The 19,766-nt window shown below is 41.3% G+C and overlaps 1 protein-coding gene across 2 annotated transcripts in view; it reads left to right on the forward strand.

Annotated features, from left to right (window-relative positions):
- The window catches only part of RPAP3 (RNA polymerase II associated protein 3), a 44,429-nt gene that overhangs the window by 14,938 nt on the left and 9,725 nt on the right, over positions 1–19,766 (forward strand). For both annotated transcript variants that reach the window (XM_004610437.2, XM_055143134.1), the window contains exons 6-12: positions 1,914–2,035; positions 3,551–3,621; positions 5,164–5,286; positions 9,512–9,639; positions 15,207–15,328; positions 17,267–17,337; positions 17,430–17,531. In XM_004610437.2, coding sequence (XP_004610494.1) covers positions 1,914–2,035; positions 3,551–3,621; positions 5,164–5,286; positions 9,512–9,639; positions 15,207–15,328; positions 17,267–17,337; positions 17,430–17,531 — 739 coding nt within the window. The remainder of the gene's footprint in view (positions 1–1,913; positions 2,036–3,550; positions 3,622–5,163; positions 5,287–9,511; positions 9,640–15,206; positions 15,329–17,266; positions 17,338–17,429; positions 17,532–19,766) is intronic.

The following is a 19,766-nucleotide window of genomic DNA, read 5'->3' on the forward strand; positions in this document are numbered from 1 at the left end:
AGGCCTTCTTCGACCGAGAGAGACAGCTGAATAGGCTGAGTGCGTGCTTTGCGTGGGGATGGCCTACCTGGTTTCAGTCCTTGGCGGAAAATGGTACCTTGGAATGCTGCTGGCAGTTGTTGGTGAGCAGAGAGCTAGAAATAGTCCCTGAGCATTGCTAGGGAACAAAACAAGAAAAAAGAGGAGCAACAAAAGATAGTCTTACTTATTTTTATTTTGTTTTTTTGGGGGCATACTCACTAGTTCTTGGATCTACCCGGGGTCTCCTACATGCAAAATATGTGCTCAGTCTTTTGAGTTGTCTCTCTGGCCCCTCTGCTTTTTGTTATTGTTATTGGTCCACACCTAATGGTGCTCAGCTGCTGGGTTCTTCTGGCTCTGTGCTCAGCAGTTGCTGCTGGCAGAGCTTAGGACTGTATGTGGTTATGGGGATTGAACTGGAGTCATCTCATGCAAGGCAAATACCTTGCCTCCTGTATTATTTCTCATCTCTAGTCCCTCTATTTTATGTCTTACCTGGAAACATGAACCATATTGGTATCAGAATGTTACTGGTTTGATCATGTTTTTCTAGGTCTTTGAAATCTATGATATTTTTACTGTCAAAATTTTTTTTAAGAAAAAATTTGACAGCTGTGACATAGCAGAAAGTTACAAGGAATAATTTTAAGTAAACGCACATGAACCCATCACCCAGTTTAGGAGTTGGAACAATTTGGACCGTACCCATTGGTGTAGGGAGCTCTGTTGAGCTGTGCTCAGGGATCAGGCCATGTCAGGGATGGAACTGGAGTTGGCTGCATGCAAGACAAGCACTTTAACCCCACAGCAGCTCTCTGGTGAGCATTATTACTATTTTCATTTTGTTTTGGGGCCACATCAGATGGTACTCACGGCTCACTCCTGGCTCTGTGCTCAGGGATCCCTCCTGGCTCTGTGCTCTAGGATCACTCCTGCGTTGCTCAGGGCTGTGTAGAAGGCAGGTAGGTGCCCTACTGCCTGCCCCTCTCTCTCTCTCCCCCCCATCCCCTGAACATTATTATTTTTGAAGTTAACCTCAGTATTTTTATATTCTGATCCTTGCAGCCCTCTCTTGGGTAACCACTAATTTGTATATTTATCATTCTTTGATCTAAAGAAAAAGTATGTTTCAGTAAGTAATGTGTTGTATTATGTTGTTTACTTTTGCGCTTTCATGCAGAGCTCAGCAGCCTGAGCACGTCCTTCATGCAAGCGGTGGTTCCGTCATCTTCTTGCATTGCATAGCCGGAGTGCTGTGGGTATTGCCAAAAATCACGAATGTCATCTTCCGTGACTTGCCTATTTGAGTGTTATTTCTAAGACATAGCTATGTTTCAGATATAGTGGTAGGTCTTTCATTTTCAGAGTTACGTCCAATTTCTTTTTTTGGTATTTGATCATACATGGTAGTGCTCAGGGGTCACTGCTGGGGTAATCAGGGGAGCATATGCAGGTGCCAGGATTGAACCAGGCATGCAAGCAAACACCTTAACCCCTGTATTCTTTTTCCATCCTCATTTGGGGGTTTGTGGGCCATTCTCAGTGGTGCTTAGGATTTATTCTGTCTCTATACTTGGGAATTACTCCTGACCATGTTTGGGACCATATGTGGATCCAGAATTGAACCTGTTTGACTGTGTGCAAGGCAAACACCTTACCTCCTCTAGAATCTTAAGAGCAATGTTAATGAACATTCTTATTCCTCGCTTAGAGAGAATTCTACTTAAATTTCACCATCAAAATGGACTAACTAAAAGGAGGTAGGAAACAAACCTTCAGTGGAACATTCATTCGGGAAGTTAATTCCTTTTACAGGAATTTCAGAAGCAAATTTTGAAATCTTGGTTTAATGATATTTTTAAATTAAACTTCATTTTTTTTTTAAATTTCAGATACGCTGTTGCCGAGTCTGATTGTAATTTAGCAATTGCCTTGAATAGAGATTATACAAAGGCTTATGCCAGACGAGGTGCCGCTCGCTTTGCTTTGCAAAAATTAGAGGATGCCAAAAAAGGTATTATATTTTACAGGTCATTGTCTAACGTTTTGTATTTTCAATTAAATAGGTTGATTTAACAGATGCTGTATTAAACAATACTAGATAACTATAATCACTGTATTTGTTTTTGTTTTGGGGCCACCCCCAGCAGTGCTCAGGGGCTACTCCTAGTTCTGTGCTTTGGGGTCACTACTGGTAGGGATTGGGAAACCATTTGGGATGTTGAAGATTGAAACTGGTTTGGCTACGTGCAAAGCAAGCACCTTTTCTGCTGTACTATCCCTTTGGCCCCAATAGTTTCTATCTAAAATGCTCTTAGTGTTTTAAAAATGCTTGCTTTGCAGTTTATGTTGTTTATTTGTTTTTGGGCTACACTCCGCAGTGCTCAGGGCTTGCTCCTGACTCTGTGCCCAGGGTTCACTTTTGGTGATGCTTGGGGGACAACGTGGGGTGCCAGGGATCAGACCTGGGGTAGCTGCATGCAAGGCAGGCATCCTACCTACTGTCCTATTGCTCCAGCCCGATTTTGTAATTTGAAAGGAATTTTGATGTTTGGGAACAGAACACATTGTTTGACACCAATCAGAATTTGTTTCAAATAGAAATTCTACCCTGTGTGAGATGTATGACCAGGGGAAGGTTACATATCTTCTCTGATTTTCAGTTTCTCGTATGAAAATAGGTATTAAAACATCTCTCCATCCCCACTTAAAAAGGTCTTAACACGTTTTTATTTGTAAATTCTAAACTGGAGCGATAGCACAGCAGGTAGGGCATTTGCCTTACATGTGGCAGACCCAAGTTTAATTCCTCCATCCCTCTCAGAGAGCCCAGCAAGCTACCAACGGTATCCTGCCCTCACGGCAGAGCCTGGCAAGCTACCCGTGGCGTATTCATTATGCCAAAAACAGTAACAAGTCTCACAATGGAGACGTTACTGGTGCCCACTCGAGCAAATCAATGAACAGTGGGACGACAGTGCGACAGAAACCTTTAAGAGGTAATTAAATAGGGTTGTGTTAGTGTATATTACAGAATCCAAGTAAAGCTGTTATCCACTAGGATTCGGCTGCTTCTTGGCTTTATAAAATATAGCTTATATATATATATATATATATATATATATATCTTTTTTTTGTTTGGGGGACATACGTGGTGAAGTTCAGTGATTACTTCTGTCTTTGTACTCAGGAGTCCTTCTGGCAATGCTCAGAGGGCCATATGGGATGCTGGGAATTAAACCCAGATCAGCTACGTGCAAAGGAAGTGCCTGATAGGTCACTGTACCAACTCTCATCCCCAATAAAGTACAACTTTTAAAAGCCACTATCCTTTCTAGGGCTGGTGGAAGTAGGTAGATTTGGTCTGTCCTGGGGGGGAAAACGTAGAGAGTTCAATAGGTCTGTTAATGTTCCCTAGTTTCTTTTGATTTTGTCATGGGTCATTTGGCTGCTTGTCACATGTAGCAAGTGATATACATTTTTTAATATCGTATGTCTTTCACAAATTGTTTATCTTCTTTTTACTTAGATTATGAAAAAGTTTTAGAGCTGGAACCAAATAACTTTGAAGCAACAAATGAACTGAGGAAAATTAATCAGGTAATTTAAAAAAACTAGTTATATAACTTAAGTGGATTTCTTATTACCTTTATTGGATGAAAGTTTTTTACAGAAAGACTTTCCCTCTAGTGTTAATACATTTTATAGAGAGTTTTAGAATTAGTGATAGGGTAATGATACTTTTAATCATCCTAAAAAATGGTAGTTGAATGGTTTTAAATATCTTTCATCATTTTTTTTGGAGGGGGGGCATGTCAGACCAGGCCATGCACATGGGTTACTCCTGGCTTTCCACTAAGGAATTACTCCTGGCGTTGCTTGGGGGACCATATGGGATACTGGGAATTGAACCCGGGTCGGCTGCGTGCAAGGCAAATGCCCTACCCGCTCCAGCCCATATTTCGTCATCTTAAAGACTTGATCTGATAGTTTTTTTTTTCTTTTTTTTTTCTTTTTTGGGTCACACCTGGTGATGCTCAGGAGTTACTCCTGGCTCTGCATTCAGGAATCACTCCTGCCGGTGCTCGGGGGACCATATGGGATGCTGGGAATTGAACCTGGGTCGGCCGAGTGCAAGGCAAACGCCCTACCCGCTGTGCTATCACTCCAGCCCCCTTAATCTGAGATCTTTAGATCTATTGCTATTTAGATCTATTGCTATAGAATTATTTTGGGTTATTCCACTAATTTTTTTTATGCTTTATCAATGGGTTTCTATACTAAACTTATACATGTATCTTTGATTCTGTAATTTTTAAGTTGCCTCATCTTTGTTATATCTCAGCAAGAACAATACTAATTTCTTAACAATAAGAAAATAGTCACTAATTGTAACATTTGTTTGTCAGATGAATCAGTTCCATATTTCATTTTGCCATTAAATTGAAATTATATGCCATCTGTTAAAACTTTGAGAAGAAAACAACAATGATTGGGGAAAATCTTTTCCCCAATAAGTAATATTGCCATTACTTATTGCACATAAAATCTTTAGAAAACATTTAATCTGATTATGATTGTAAACAATGTTGTGTATTTTGTGTTTTGTTTTAGGTCAGTAATAACTAAATTGGAGAATTTTGTGGTGTTTTAATGACCTATTTTGGCTTTGAAAATCATTCCAAGAATGGTAGTTGGCTCATTCAATAAATAAAAAAATTCAGTATAAATATTTGTTGAAAAATAAGCATCTAGGAACTGGCTCAGTGGTAAAAGTGCAAGCTTTGCATGGGTTCAGTCCTTGGCATGGCGAAATAAAAACAGTATTCACTACAGGTATATTTCTTTTAATTGGAAGATGCATATTAAATTTATTATCCATATTTTTCTTTCTCAGTAAGTAGAAAGACTTTATGAGGGGTTGCCAGGCATCAAGTCCAGGGCCCCATTACTTGCTTGGCATGCCCTCTACCACTGAGCTGCATCCCCGGTCACAGTAGCAGAAAGATTTCAATCAGAGGTAAATATGACTTGACTTAACTTATTTGAAATGTGATAGAAATTCTAATATATTTGAGTCAACTAAATATTCTTAAAGGCAGTTAGGTATTGTTTTATTTGAGTCAATGCTGTATTTCCTAGGCGTTAACATCCAAAGAAAATTCTTATCCAAAGGAAGTTGATCCCGTCATTAAGTCAACTGAAGAAGAGAAAAAAGTAGAAGAGAAACAGAATAAGCAGCAGGCTCTGTCACAGAAAGACCTGGTAATGCATAGGGATTCCAGCATATAACTTATTTGGCTGAATGTTTACTCTTAGTGTCTTGCATGTTAAGTTTCTGGTCTGTTTTTTGTTTTGGGGCCCCACCCTGCTGTATGCAGGGCTTACTCCTGGCTCTGCATTTAGGGATCACTCCTGGGGGCGGGGTTGGGGACCATAGGTGGTGCTGGGGCTCCAACCCGGGCTGCCTGCATGCCAGGCAAGTACCCTACCCACTGTACTATCGCTCCAGCCTCACCAAGTTTCTGTCTTTTCGAGTACTATTTTACAATTCTTCAATAAGAATTGTAAATTAACACTTTCATACTTCTGGAGTCTACGAATTCAAATTTTGAGTAATTGAAAAATTAAGTAAATGACCGTACATATTTAAAGGCATTTAAGTTTAGGGAAGAAATTATTTTTGAGTATTGTATTTGAACTATATATAAATTCAATGTGAAAATGATTTGCAATTCTTTTAATGTTTGAAACTTTATTTAAACTTAACAAAGTTGTGATTGACAGTTGTTCATAATACAATTGCTTTAGGTATTCATTTTTTAAATTTAATTTTGCTTTCATGAAGTTTTTTATGATTTGTTACATTCACTATTCCACCACCGTACCCACCACCATTACACTTTCCAACCACCATTATTTTCAATTTTCCCAACAACCAACCCAAGCCTGCCCCAATAGCAGGCCCTAAATAATTTATTTTGTATTGATTATTATGAATAATTCGCTAAAAATGATCAAAAAATTTTCATTTATTTATTTATTTTTGCTTTTTTGGTCACACCTGGTGTTGCACAGGGGTCACTCCTGGCTCTGCACTCAAGAATTTACCCTGGCGGTACTCAGGGAACCATATGGGATGCTGGGAATCGAACCCGGGTCGGCGGCGTGCAAGGCAAACGCCCTACCCGCTGAGTTATCACTCCAGCACTGATCAAAAAAATTTTTTTAGAAGAAAGCATGTGAAGATTATTGTATCTCAGCCTGGAGTCATTAAGTCCTTGTGTAAGAGATTACTTGCTCGTTACAGGTTGAGCCTTGTGTGCTAATATTTTCTTAATCAAGATTGGCTGCCTTCTATTTTACATCCGATCCAGTGTGGTGTGCTACTCAGGAATTCTAAAATTTTGAATGGGTTGATATAGCTGGAGTTAAATTTTTAACTGGATGATGACTTTGGGGTCCAGAAGAATCTCTGCAGTTTGTTGATCTCTTCCAAGATTTATTTATGTCTTTGGATCATGGTCTGTTAATGAGCTTATATGGCGCCAAAGATAGTTCCTGGGCGTGACTGCCAGGGATCTGGAAGAACAGGGAGATGGGGGAGGTTGCTCATTCTGGAATCCATGAGAGCCTGGAGATTTTATTCACAAAACCCGCATACCTGAGTTTTTCGACAGATTCATTCCTGGCTTGTCCTTAGCCTGTGGGGTCCAGTCATGAGCATGGGGACAATTGGGTCTTGGAGTTCTTTTGCTGCCGGGGTTCTGTTTGGGAAGGTGGTGGGCTCACCTGCTCCTCCTCCAGGGTGCCCCGAATGAGACTCAGCCTGGTGCGGGGTCTGCTTTAGGTATTCAGTGTTCCAACACCAATCCCACACTGTGTGACCTTCCCTTCACCAATGTTCCATCCACCCCCCAAATCTGTTTCCTCAGCAAGCACAAAATTATTTTGCTTGTTACAACCGATGTCTCAGTGGTGTTCCTAACATCATTTCTGAGGTTTACTCAACTATTAGTGCCAGTTGAGCCTTCTGTGTTAATGTTTTGGGTTTTTTTTTTGGTTTGTTTATTTGTTTTTTTTTGCTTTTTGGGTCACACCCAGCGATGCACAGAGTTTACTCCTGGCTCATGCACTCAGGAATTACTCCTGGCGGTGTTCGGAGGACCATATGGGATGCTGGGAATTGAACTCGGGTCAGCTGTGTGCAAGGCAAACACTCTCCCCGCTGTGTTATCGCTCCAGTCCCTGTGTTAATGTTTTTACTCATTGAATTTAGTGGGTTTCTTTGCAACTTTCCCATTTAATCTGCTCTGCTCCTACTGTGCTGTAAATGCTGTGAAATTCGGAGACTCCAGGAGCTGTGAAACTGGGATGATTCAGCAACTTGCTGTCTCTTTTAGATTTGCTGTGGAGCTGGACCATTTATTTGCCAAAAGGAGTTGGTTGAAGGTGGGGAGTCGGTCCGCCCCATCCCCAAAAGGCTCCAGAGATCCCAGCCCGGAGATAGCCTATCTCTGAGCCTATGACTGAGCCATATCTCTCTAAGATTAGTCCCGGAGCTGGGCTGTTTGTATGCTGGAGAAAGTTGCATTTGGGTTCACCACTCATTGTAAACTGAGCTTTAGTACCTTGGCCAGCCAGGATGTGAGGGCATCACCTCCTCTGTGACCTGTTGCGAGGAAGGTGGGCATGGCCGCTGCGGGACTTCCCTGCTGCCCCTTCATGCCTTCATCACTGCTCCAGGTGCCCCAGCCCTCTGGGTGTCTTAGGAAATTTAAGCCTTGTGTAAGTCACAATTCTTACATTACGATTCATAATTTCGGGGTGGGCTGCAGTGATAGCGCAGTGGGTAGGGCATTTGCCTTGCACGCGGCTGACCCAGGTTTGATTCCTCCGCCCCTCTCGGAGAGCCTGGCAAGCTACCGAGAATATCTCGCCCGCATGGCAGAGCCTGGCAAGCTCCCCGTGGCGTATTCGATATGCCAAAAACAGTAACAACAAGTTTCACAGTGGGGATGTTACTGGTGCCCGCTTGAGCAAATTGATGAGCAACGGGATGACAGTGACAGGGACAGTTTTGGGGTGGGGCGTTGGGCCATACTCTGTGGTGCTCAGGTCTTACTCCTAGAGGTGCTCAGGGGTGCTCAGGGGTGCTCAGGGGTGCTGGGGCTCAAACCAGGGTTATCGACGTGCAAAATAAGTAAACCTTAATCTCTGTATTCTCTCTAGCCCATATTTTTTTTTCACTACTGAACTATCTAGAAAAACTGAATTGAGATTTAATTTAGTGTGTTTATAGCTTTTCAGGGATCACAGAGGATTCCTAATACAGTATGGAATGATTGTTGGTTGTGATGTATCTGTTACAGGGGCCACTGAGATAGTACAAGACGGAGGCATGTGCCTTGTGTGTCTTCAACCCTGGTTCTGTCTCTGGAGATAGCCTGGTTCAAGCCTTGTTGGGTGTAGCCCTGGGGACCTCCAGCATTATGTGGGTGGTCTGGGTGGTCCTCAGCACCATAGGGCCCAAGCAGCAGCAGTCTTAGGCCTTCACGTTGAGCCCCCAGCCCAGTTTGTTAAGCATCACAGGGAGGGTACCCCGCCGTCCCAAAATGTTACAGTCAGATTGGGATGTACAGTCCAGTAGTTGAGCATATGCTGCCAAAGAGTGGGCTGTGCAGTTCTGGAACTTTCACATGGATTACTGAAGCTGTGAAGTACTGTGATAGCTTCTTATTTAATTTTAACAATGTCTTAAACAATGTTATTTGCACCAATAGAATAATGCCTGGGGGACGGGAGAAATAGGGCAGGGGATAAGGTGTTTCGTGATTCACAGAGTCCCTAGCACCACATTTGATCCCCTGATCTTCACCAGGAGGGATCCCTGAGCAGAGAGCCAAGAGTCGGCCCTGAGACACTGCCAAGGTATAGCCCCAAACTAAAAAAGTCACAGACAATAAAAATAATTACTGGTGCTGGATAGTATGGAGGGTGAGGCACTTGCCTTGTATGTGGCTGACTCTGGTTTAATCCGTGGTATGGCATTGCTCACCTAATATTGGTCTCCCAGTCACTACCAAGAGTGTCCTCTGAGGGGCCAGGGGGATAGTACAGCGGGGAAGGCGTTTGCCTTACATGTCGCCAACCAGGGTTTGATTCTGACATCCCGTATGTTCCCCAAGCACTGCCAGGAATAATTTCTGAGTACAGGGCCAGGAGTAACCCTTGAGCATTGCCAGGTGTGACCTAAAAAAGCCCTCCTCTAATCCCCCCCTAACAATATTATGGTTAATGTTGTAAATTAATATAGTAGTCTTTTTAAAAAAGTTTTAATTAGGAACTGAATTATTAGGAATCACAGTGGAGCTTAGTTACTGATTTAACAATGAGTATCCTTGTGTTTTTTTAAGATTTGGATTTGACTATACTCTCTGTTGCATATTTTAAAAGTTTTTTTCCTTTATTCTTTCCTCCACAATTGCAGGGAAATATATTTTTCAAAGAGGGAAAATATGAAAGAGCAATTGAGTGCTATACTCAGGGGATAGCAGCAGATGGCACCAATGCTCTTCTTCCTGCTAATAGAGCGATGGCCTATCTGAAGATTCAAAAGTAAGTATTAGTTCCACTTAACTGCTTTTCAGACTGAAAACAAAGTTTTATCTAACCAAAAAGTTAGGAATTGACTACTGTTGAAGTTGAGAGAGAGAAAGATAAGTGTGTGTCTGTACTAAGAACTTAGTACATAGTGAAGGGTAACTCTCTATGACATGTTCCCCCTTTTAGTAGTCTGGTATTATACATTTTAATTTTGTTTTGTATTTGGGCCACACCCAGCAGTACTTAGGGCACACTCCTGTTCTGTGCTCAGAAGTCGCTGCTGGCAGGCTCCAGGGACCAGATGGGATGCCGGAGATTGAAACCCAGTTGACCACCTATAAACCAAACACCTGCCTGCTGTACTATAACTTTGTACCCCCACCCCCATTTTAATAATTTCAGTAGTTTTGTATGTATTGTACATTGGTGATTTTAAAAGTAGTTTTTAACAGCAGAAACTTTGGGCAAATAGTCAGTGGAGAAGTGTCACTGTCATACTCGTCTGGCTGGAGGCATCCCTGTCCTGACACTGCCACTTGGTCACGTGCGCATTGAAAGCTCAGCTCATTGTCTTCAGCCAACTTGTGCATCTACTCAGGAATTTCAGGCTAGACAGTAGCATAATAACTGTTTTGTTTTTGGCTTCTGGCTTGGGGGCCAAATCCTGTGTTCCACAGGAACTTCTCTTTGCTTGGTGCCCAGGGCTTGCTCCTCTTGGTACTTGGGGATGTGTAGTGCCTGGGATTGAACCTGAAACTGTCATATGTTGGTACTCCAGCCTTTGGGCTGTCTCCACAGAAACTGCCTCACAGGTCTTTGTATATATATCTTGTAATAATACTTTACATACAAGTGACAAATGTTTTTTAAAAACTAAAGGGCCATAAGCCAGGTGTTTAAATTAAAAACAACAACAACAACCTAAAGGACAAGGGATGTAGCTCACTGGTAGAGCACTTCCCTTGCATATATGAAGCCCTTGGTTCAATTTCCAGTATTAGAAAAAATGTGGGGTTTTTTGGGGGAATGCAATGGAGGAAATAAAAAAAAATTAACCTGGTGGTGCTCAGGGATAAGTACTGATTCTGACTCAGGAATTATTCCTAGAGGTGCTCAGGGGACCATATGGGATGCTAGGGATCGAATCTGGGTCAGCTGTGTGCAAGGCAAACGCCCTACCTGCTGTGCTATCTCTCTAGCCCCCTGCTCCCATATATTATAAATAGGAACTCTAAACTATTTTTTGTGCTATTATCCCTTGGTTGCATGGCATACCTTTCTCAGAAAATATTTTTGTTTATCATATAAAATTATATATAATACATAATTTGTAACAGTATATCTAGGATTACAAAAGAAATCAAGTTACACTGAAGTAGAGTTTTAAGAATATTAAGATTCTGGTATAGTGATATATACTATGTTTTTTTCCCCCATCTTATGAAATGAGAAACTATTTAAGTAGGCTAAAGCTAAAAATCTCTTAAAAACCAGGACAGTAAATTTTGGGGTGATTGTTAGTATATGTTCTCTAGTTCATTGACCAACTAATGGAGGCGACAGGAAATGCTCAAAAGCAACTTAGGTAGATGATTGCATAAACAGTGACAAGATCAGACCTCATTCTTGGACCTGAGTCTGCTCAGGTCAGAGCTCCTCTGAGTTGTTCGGCTCTGTGAGCCGAGTGTCTCTAGCCAGGGACTCTGCGGTCAGATACAACAGCAGCGTCAGGAATTCTGAAATGGTGATGTACATTAATATATATATTTATTTATTGAATCACCATGAGAACAGTTACAAAGCTTTCAGGTTTAAGTCTCAGTCATACAATGATCAAACACCCATCCCTTCACCAGTGCACATGTTCCACCACCAAGAACCCCACACACCTCCACCCCACCCTGCCTGTGTGGCAGATTTTCACTTTACTCTCTCTTTACTTTGATTACATTCAATTTTCGACAGAAAACCCACTATTATTATTTGGAATTTTCCCCCAACAATCAGACCTGCCGAAAAGGCATCATTAGATTGTTTGTTTTCTGTTGCTGATTCTGAAGAGCACATGATGTTGCACGGCTGCGAGAGCGGCTACGCGGTTTAGGAATTCTGGTATTTTAATAATTAAGTCTAGAGGTACTTCTACCAGCAGCTGCTGTGTTCCGAGATTGGTTTGTGTGCTTCCTGGATCATGGTCATTAAGGAGCAGAGGGGCCCTTCGTGGGTGGCCGCTCGGGGTCTTGTCTGGGCGGGGAGCAGGACCAGTTCCGCCCTCCCCATCTCGAGATTCCCCGTGCGTCCCATCACTGTAAACTCCTACCTCTCTGTCCAATTGGCTCTGAAAGGTGGCGGTCACCATGCAGCCGCAAAGGGGAAAAGGCCAAGGGACAAAAACCCTTCCCCTCCCAGGTGGCACGGGTCCGTAGCTTAGTTCACAGTCCAGGAACATTTCTGCCAGCAGCTGCTGCGTTCTGAAATTGGTTTGTGTGCCTCTGGGATCATGGCCATTCAGGGGGGGAGGAGCCATTTCTGAGCTTGTATATCAGGAAAGGTCACATGGCCACGTGGTTTGGAGAAACAGTGCGGGTTCCCACATATCAGAGCCCCATGTTTTTAGAAGCTCGTGGTTGCCAGGAGTCCATCTGGAGAAGGCGGGGAGACTGCATCTGCTCCATCTGGGGCACCCGGTGTCAATCGGCTTGGTTTGGGGTCTGAAGCATTCTCTGGTGTTGTGGTGCCCACTGGCCAGGATTCTTCACTGCTGAGTGTGGCAAGATGGCGCCAGGCGGATTGAGGGCGTGACTTCTGGGGCCAGGGGCGGGCTAGAAGCTGGGATGGAACCGCCCAGTTCCGGTGCCCCCATGCGGTTTGGAGAAATAGTCCTGGTCCCGACGTACCAGAGCCGTGTTTGTAGAAGCTCATGGTTGCCGGGATTCCATCTGGCGAAGGCGGGGAGACTGCACCAGCTCCATCTGGGGCACGCGGTGTTATCAGTCGGTCTGGGGTCGAGAGCATTCTCTGGTGTTGTAGTGCATAAATTACATTTTGTCACCTTTCACAATTGTAGTCTTAAAAATATTTCTTAATTAGGGACAGTCATTTACTACTATGGTGTTGTCTGTATTTGCAATTGAAAGAAACAAAGTTTGTGTAAAAGTTAGTGAAAATTAAGGCTGTAGTTTTTCCCACTCACGTTTTCAGATCTCTCAAATTACCTCAGTCAGGTTGGGAATCTTTAACCTGTCATAAAAGTAAATTTGGTTGTATATTTAACCATAGACATTATTTTGATCAGGGTAGAGATCATTGCATGTCTTCCTATCTTAGTTCCTGAAAATACTAAGCTGGAGCGATAGCACAGCGGTAGGGCATTCACCTTTCACGTGGCCGACCTGTGTTCAATTCCTCCGTCCCTTTCGGAGAACCTGGCAAGCTACCGAGAGTATCCCACCTGCACGGCAGAGCCTGCCAAGCTACCCATGGCATATTGGATATGCCAAAAACAGTAACAATAAGTCTCACAATGAGAGACGTTACTGGTGCCTGCTCTAACAAATCGATTAGCAACAGGATGACAGTGGCAGTGACAGTGAAGAATTGTGCATTGATTTAAAAATTCCAGATCTTAGTTTTGACTGATCCTAAGAATAATATCTTAAATAAGAAATTGTTCTCAGGGGCCGGAGTGATAGCACAGTGGGTCGGGCGTTTGCCTTGCACACGGCTAACCCAGTTCTATCCCCTGCATCCCATATGGTCCCCCAAGGACCTCCAGGAGTAATTCTTCAGTGCAAAGCCAGGAGTAACCCCTGAGCATCGCTGGGTGTGACCCAAAAAGTTAAAAAAAAATTGTTTTCATTTATGAGTTCTCAAATTTAGTAGTTTTAGTTCCTTTTATTGATAATTTTATTAGTCTTATACAAGGTAGAATGTATTTTAAGTGAAAATACCTATATGACCGTTTCTGTATCTTTTTCTAGTGTGCCTTTTGAAAGGGTCATATTAAATAGTAGGAGTGCTCTGTTACATGGGGACTATTGTCAAATATAGACAAGATGAGAGAAAGAGGAGCAGCTCTCACACTTGAGTAAGTTTATGTAGCCAGTATGTAGATTTAATAACTATAAATGTGTTTTGATGAGAGCTGTGAGCATCAGATAGTAATAGGACCCATAAGATCAGCAGTGCAGTCTCCTCCCAGTGAGTCAGGTACTAGTGGGAGTAGGAGCAAGAAATGCACCTGGTCAGGTCAAACACATGGAGCATAGTTTCTGGAGGTGATAATCTGCAGTCATAGTTGGCACCAAGGGTATCAGCAAGCAGTTCTGAAGTTTTAGTTACAGAATCTTTGAGCTGGCAAGTTGTACGTTTGTAGATGATTGTCTTCAAAATATGTGAAGTATGAAGATGTCTAATATCCCACAGGTGGAGGACCTTAGCACAGGACGCTAGTCTTTTGCTAAAGAATGAATCTGGGTCCCATCTAAACAGGGATAGTCAAGTATAGGTTTCAGGAAAGGGTAAGGAATAAAGAGTTCAGGGGCCAGAGTACAACGGGGAGGACACTTGCCTTGGATGTGGGTTACCTGGGTTTGGTCCGCATAGAGTCCTCCCAGCACTGCCAGGAGTAATTCCTGAGTGCAGAGCCAGGGGTAATCCCTAAGCATTGCTGAGTGTGGCCTGAAAACCAAAAGAAAGAAAAAAAAGGGAAGAAAGAATGCAGAGGCTGGGAGGTGGGTCAGAGGGCGAAACATGTTCTACCTCTCTGGCGGCATAAGTTTCCCTACCAGGAGTACCCCTTGAGCACTGAACTGGGAGTCCCTGAACACTGCTGGGTGGGTTTTTTTGGAGGGGGGTGAGGGGTCACACCCGGTGAAGCTCAGTCCTGGCTCTGCATTTGGGAATTCTCCCAGTGGTGCTCAGGACCATGTGGGTCCTAGGGATAGAACCTGGGTTGGCTGGGTGCAAGGCAAGCACCTTACCCACTGTACAATATCTCTAACCCAAAATTCAAAAGTTTTACAGACTGCTTTTCCTTAAGTAATGCATTCTATAAGTAAATAATTGTTTTATTAAAAAATAGGTGCCAATTAACCATGGTTGATGTAATATGTAAACATTGTATTGAGTATTGGGAGCCATTAAGTAGACTGCTGGCTTTGGTAGTCTTCTGTCCTTCTTGTTTCATCATTATCCTCCTCCCTGGCCATATTATTTTAAGATTTGATGAGACTGAAAAATTTGAAAAGCACGGGCTGGAGAAGATAATGCAGGGGTTAAGGTGCTGCTTACTCCCCCCGCAGTTTGATCCCAGGCACCACACATGTTCCCTTGAGCAGCATCATCAGTTGGCTTGGAGTCAAACTAGGTGTGGTCCAGCTCCCCACCCTCCCAAAGACCCTCCCACCAAAAAAAAAAAAAAAAGATTAAAAGGTAGTCTTTCCTTCACTCACAGATTTGGAATTTGGTAATTGAAACTGTATGCATTTATTTTTACATTAAAATGTTTTATATTGCTTTGCTTCAGTTTACATGTTTATTTAATGAGCACTGTTTCCCCTGCTGGTGATTTTTAATAGGTATGAAGAAGCTGAAAAAGACTGCACACAAGCTATTTTTTTAGATGGCTCATATTCTAAAGCTTTTGCCAGAAGAGGAACTGCAAGAACATTTTTGGGCAAGTTAATTGAAGCCAAGGAAGGTATGACTTTTATAACAATTTTATATCCAAGTTTCTTAACTTGGAACCCCCAAGTTAAGAAAAAGGCATTTGCAGAACTTTCCCACAGTTCAAAGATAAAGAACTTGAACCTAGAAAAGTACCCTTTCTTTCAGTTTAGGACATGCATATGTTTATAGATTTAAAGGAATACAGCTTTCATAGAAACTAATAGTATGCAGTTGTGTCTGACTAAAATAAATTAAAATTAGTGAAAAAATCTGATTTTAGGTGAGAAAGCAAGGAAATGGTAGGACTGAAAAGAATGGAAATAGTAGTGAGAGATAGAAAATAATGTGAAGTCAGTAATAATGTTTCTTTTTTATTCTTAGAGATAGTAAGGATCCACTTTTAGAAATTAGATTGTCCATATCTGTCAGATTCAGCTTGCTTTTGTTGTTTATATTTTCTTATTTCTGCTTCTTTTTTTCATCTGTCTTTAGGTTTAACTTGCTGTCTTTCTAAGTTCTTGACATAAATGCCTAAATATGTGAATTTTAGCCCTTTTTTTCTGATATATGCCAGTAAATGTGGCATGTCCTCTCTAAGCCTGGATTCACTTGGAATCCATATTTTTTTTGTGATTAAATTACATAACACAGAATTGACCATTTTGGCCATTTCTAAGTATACAGTTCAGTGGTATTAGATACATTTGCGCTATTGAGCAAATTTTTAAGATTAGTGATTATTGAGCAGCTGTAACAACTCTCCCCACCCTGAACGCTTTCATCATACCATTTGAAGACTCTTCCCATATCTAAGCCCTCGTTTCTTAAACTGTTGGTTGTGACCTCTTGTAGGAGTTGCAGGCAGTTTTTAAAATGAAATTTTAAAGCAAATTTCTTTGTGATTTATTATCAGTAAATGTTTGATTTATATACCTGTGGTCATGTAAAAACTTCTCAGATGGACAGGGTTTACAAGTGGAAAAAGTGGAAAAAGAAAAAAACCAAAACCCAATCTAAGCAGTAATTCTCTCTTTTCTCCTCTTAGCCCTGAAAATTACTGTTTTTCTGTCTGTAGGAATTTGACTGTTCTTGGTATCATATGTATATGGAGGGAGAGAGAGAGAGAAAAAGAGAGAAAGAGAGAGAAAATTATACATTTGTTCATTTGTGCCTGCCTGACTTCTTTACTAAGCATAGTGTCTTCAGTTTTCATCCATATAACCATAGATCAGAATTTAATTTTTTTTAAGACTGAGTAATATTCTATTATATAGAATTTTCATAGATTCTATCTTACATTTGATGAGTTACTTTGTAATTCGTGGGAGTTTTAAAAAGTCATAACCTCTATGCCTCAATTAGCTAACCTCTAAAGTGTAATTATAATTAGGATTACATAATAATCCATATAAAGCAGCTAGACTACGATAGCACAGCGGGTAGGGCGTTTGTTTGCCTTGCATGCGGCCGACCCGGGTTCGAATCCCAGCATCCCATATGGTCCCCTGAGCACCGCCAGGGGTGATTTCTGAGTGCATGAGCCGGGAGTGACCCCTGTGCATCGCCGGGTGTGACCCAAAAAGAAAAAAAAAAAAAAGCAGCTAGACTAGCATTCAGTAAATGTTAGTTTTTATTACCGAGCATTTTGAATATTTTACGAGATAAACATGGCATTACTAATTAAATAGTGTCATGTATTGCCTAGTAGCATCTTCGTGATGAGTGGATGGTGGCTCCTAAGCTGTGTCACATAATCTTAAACTATATTATTTAGTTTGTGTAATTATGTTGATTACACAAATGATTGTACAGTGATAGTATATGTAACCACACAATACCAGAGTCACCGCATGAGGCATTTCTCAGAGCAGCCTTCTAGTTAAGTTACATGCAACTGTAAACATGGAGTTTAAGGGATGTTCTCCAGAAAATATTTTCTCTAATTATTATATTCAAAAATTTACTTTAGATTTTGAAACTGTTTTACTTTTGGAACCTGGAAATAAGCAAGCTCTAACTGAACTTTCCAAAATTAAAAAGGTAAGGTTTTCCCCTCAGATTGGTTTTATTTTATGAAACACACTTACTTGATACATATTATGGGTAATCATGACTGCAAATTTGTCTCTAAGGAATTAATTGAGAAAGGACACTGGGACAATGTCTTTCTTGATTCAACACAAAGGCAAAATGTGATAAAACCAATTGATAATCCATCTCATCTTGGATCAGCTGTAAGTAAAGAACTTTTTTTTCGTTTCATTTTGCTTTTGTTTCAATATTGGTATTAATAAAATTGGAAACTGCTGAATGAATAAACTTTTTTTTTTTTGGCTCTTTTTGGGTCACACCTGGCGATGCACAGGAGTTACTCCTGGCTCTGCACTCCTGGTGGTGCTCAGGGGACCATGTGGGATGCTGGGGATTGAACCCAGGTCGGCGAATGCCCTACCTACTATGCTTTATTGCTCCTATATAGTGTATAGCTAAAAATAATCCTAGAGCTTTCAGCATTACTTTTAAGAGTTTATTCATATTTATTCATTCTTAAAAGTAATGTTGAAAGCTCTAGGACTATTCTTAGGATCTTCAAAATTTTTAGAATTATTATTTTAGAATAATTGAAGAAAATTAAGTTTATAATAGAGTTCCCTTTTTTTGACACACTAAGTCCAATAGAGGCAGGTATGTTTATTTATTTGTGGGGTTTTTTTTCAGTGTTTAACTGCATAGAGGAGCTGGCATGAATTTAGTGGTTTGTTTTGTGCAGAACTTTAAAGTTGTATTATTTTTAAATTTTTATTTATTTTTTTGCTTTTTGGGTCACACCCGGCAATGCACAGAGGTTACTCCTGGCTCTGCACTCAGGGATCACCCCTGGCGGTGCTCAGGGGACCCTATGGGATGCTGGGAATTGAACCCGGGTCGGCCGCGTGCAAGGCAAATGCCCTACCCGCTGTGCTATTGCTCCAGCCCCCTGAATTTGTATTAATTTGAAGCACTTATATATGTATGTGACTGTTAACTCCTAACTTTTATGTATTATATGTAAGTTTTGAACTATAAAGCACATAGGAAAAACAACAAGACAGATTAAGTAATTATGAAGCCATTACTTAAAAAAATCACTGATTCAGGCCAAACTTGATGGCATTAGCTGTCAAGACCTGTGTGTCCTTCACAGCTCATGACCGTGCCTGATCTGTGTGCCCCTCACAACTCACGGCCCCGTCCTGCCCCAGAGGGGACTGAGAGGTTTTATGCATTGATGGTGATTGATGAATTACAATTTTATACAGAAGTCAGAGCAGATGTACTCATCAGAGTTTTACAACGGAAGAAAGTGTTTTTACGAAGTATAATTGTAGATTTGATAGCAGAAGTTTCCTTAATTTGGTACCTTTTAGTGCCCCTTGTTATGGGCCTGGGGGTGAGGGAGGGACACCCCGTGGTGCTCAGGCTAATTCCTGACTCTGCACTCAGGAGTCACTCCTGCTGGTGCTCGAGGTCAGCTGCATGCAGGGCAAACACCTTCCCTCTGTACTATCACTCCAGCCACTTCTCAGTCTTCTTGTTGTTTACTCTTGGATTTTTGTTTGTTTTTCGGTCTACACCCAAGCAGTGCTTATGGCTCTGCAGGCTTGGGGGCCATATGGGATGCCAGGGATTGAACCTGGGTTGGCTGTGTTCAAGGCAAGCACCGTATCCACTGTACTATCTTTCTGGCTCCCAATTCTTGGATTTTTTAAAATGATAATATTTGTTTTGTTATCATAAGTTATATTCATTTCCATGTATGTATACTCATTTGCTGTGTTTTTTAGAAATTAAAGATGATTATATTAAGTCTGATTTAAACTTACATTTTTGAAGTGTTTCTTTACAAAATTTTGTTTTGTGAAATCTAACTATGTTAGATTTTTCTGTCCAAAGATATTGCCATTTGGCAAATACCTATGCATGTAATACTCTGTTACCAGTGTACCATAAGCAACTGTTACAAATCTGGTTCTCTGTCCTCTACTGTAAAAGCCAATTTATGTTCATTGTGAAAATAACAAACTTAAATCCTTATGGCAGGTTATCAAAATACAACATTTCTATGAAATGAGAACTGTGTGGTAAACCATTCTACAAGTTATCCAGTACAGACAATCATTGAGAAGGAAGAAAATTTGTTTTTATTTATTTACTTATTTTGATTTTGAGCCACACTTGACTCAGGGATCACTCCTGGTGGTGCTCAGGGGTTGAGCTGGGGCTGGCGGTGTGGAAGTGAGCACTGTAACCCTTGTACTGTCTCTCCTGTAACAGTTCTCTAGAGCAAAAATCTGGACCTTATTTTAAAAAAACAGGAGATGCAGTTAGAGATTTAATTTGAGCTACATTTTATAAACTTTGAAATCCTGAATTAGTTGCCTAATTCCAAATTACTTTTTCTACATTAGTCGAGAGTGATTCATTAATTA

The sequence above is a fragment of the Sorex araneus genome, chromosome 6 (genome assembly GCF_027595985.1).
Source record: "Sorex araneus isolate mSorAra2 chromosome 6, mSorAra2.pri, whole genome shotgun sequence".
Taxonomy (NCBI): Eukaryota; Metazoa; Chordata; class Mammalia; order Eulipotyphla; family Soricidae; genus Sorex; species Sorex araneus.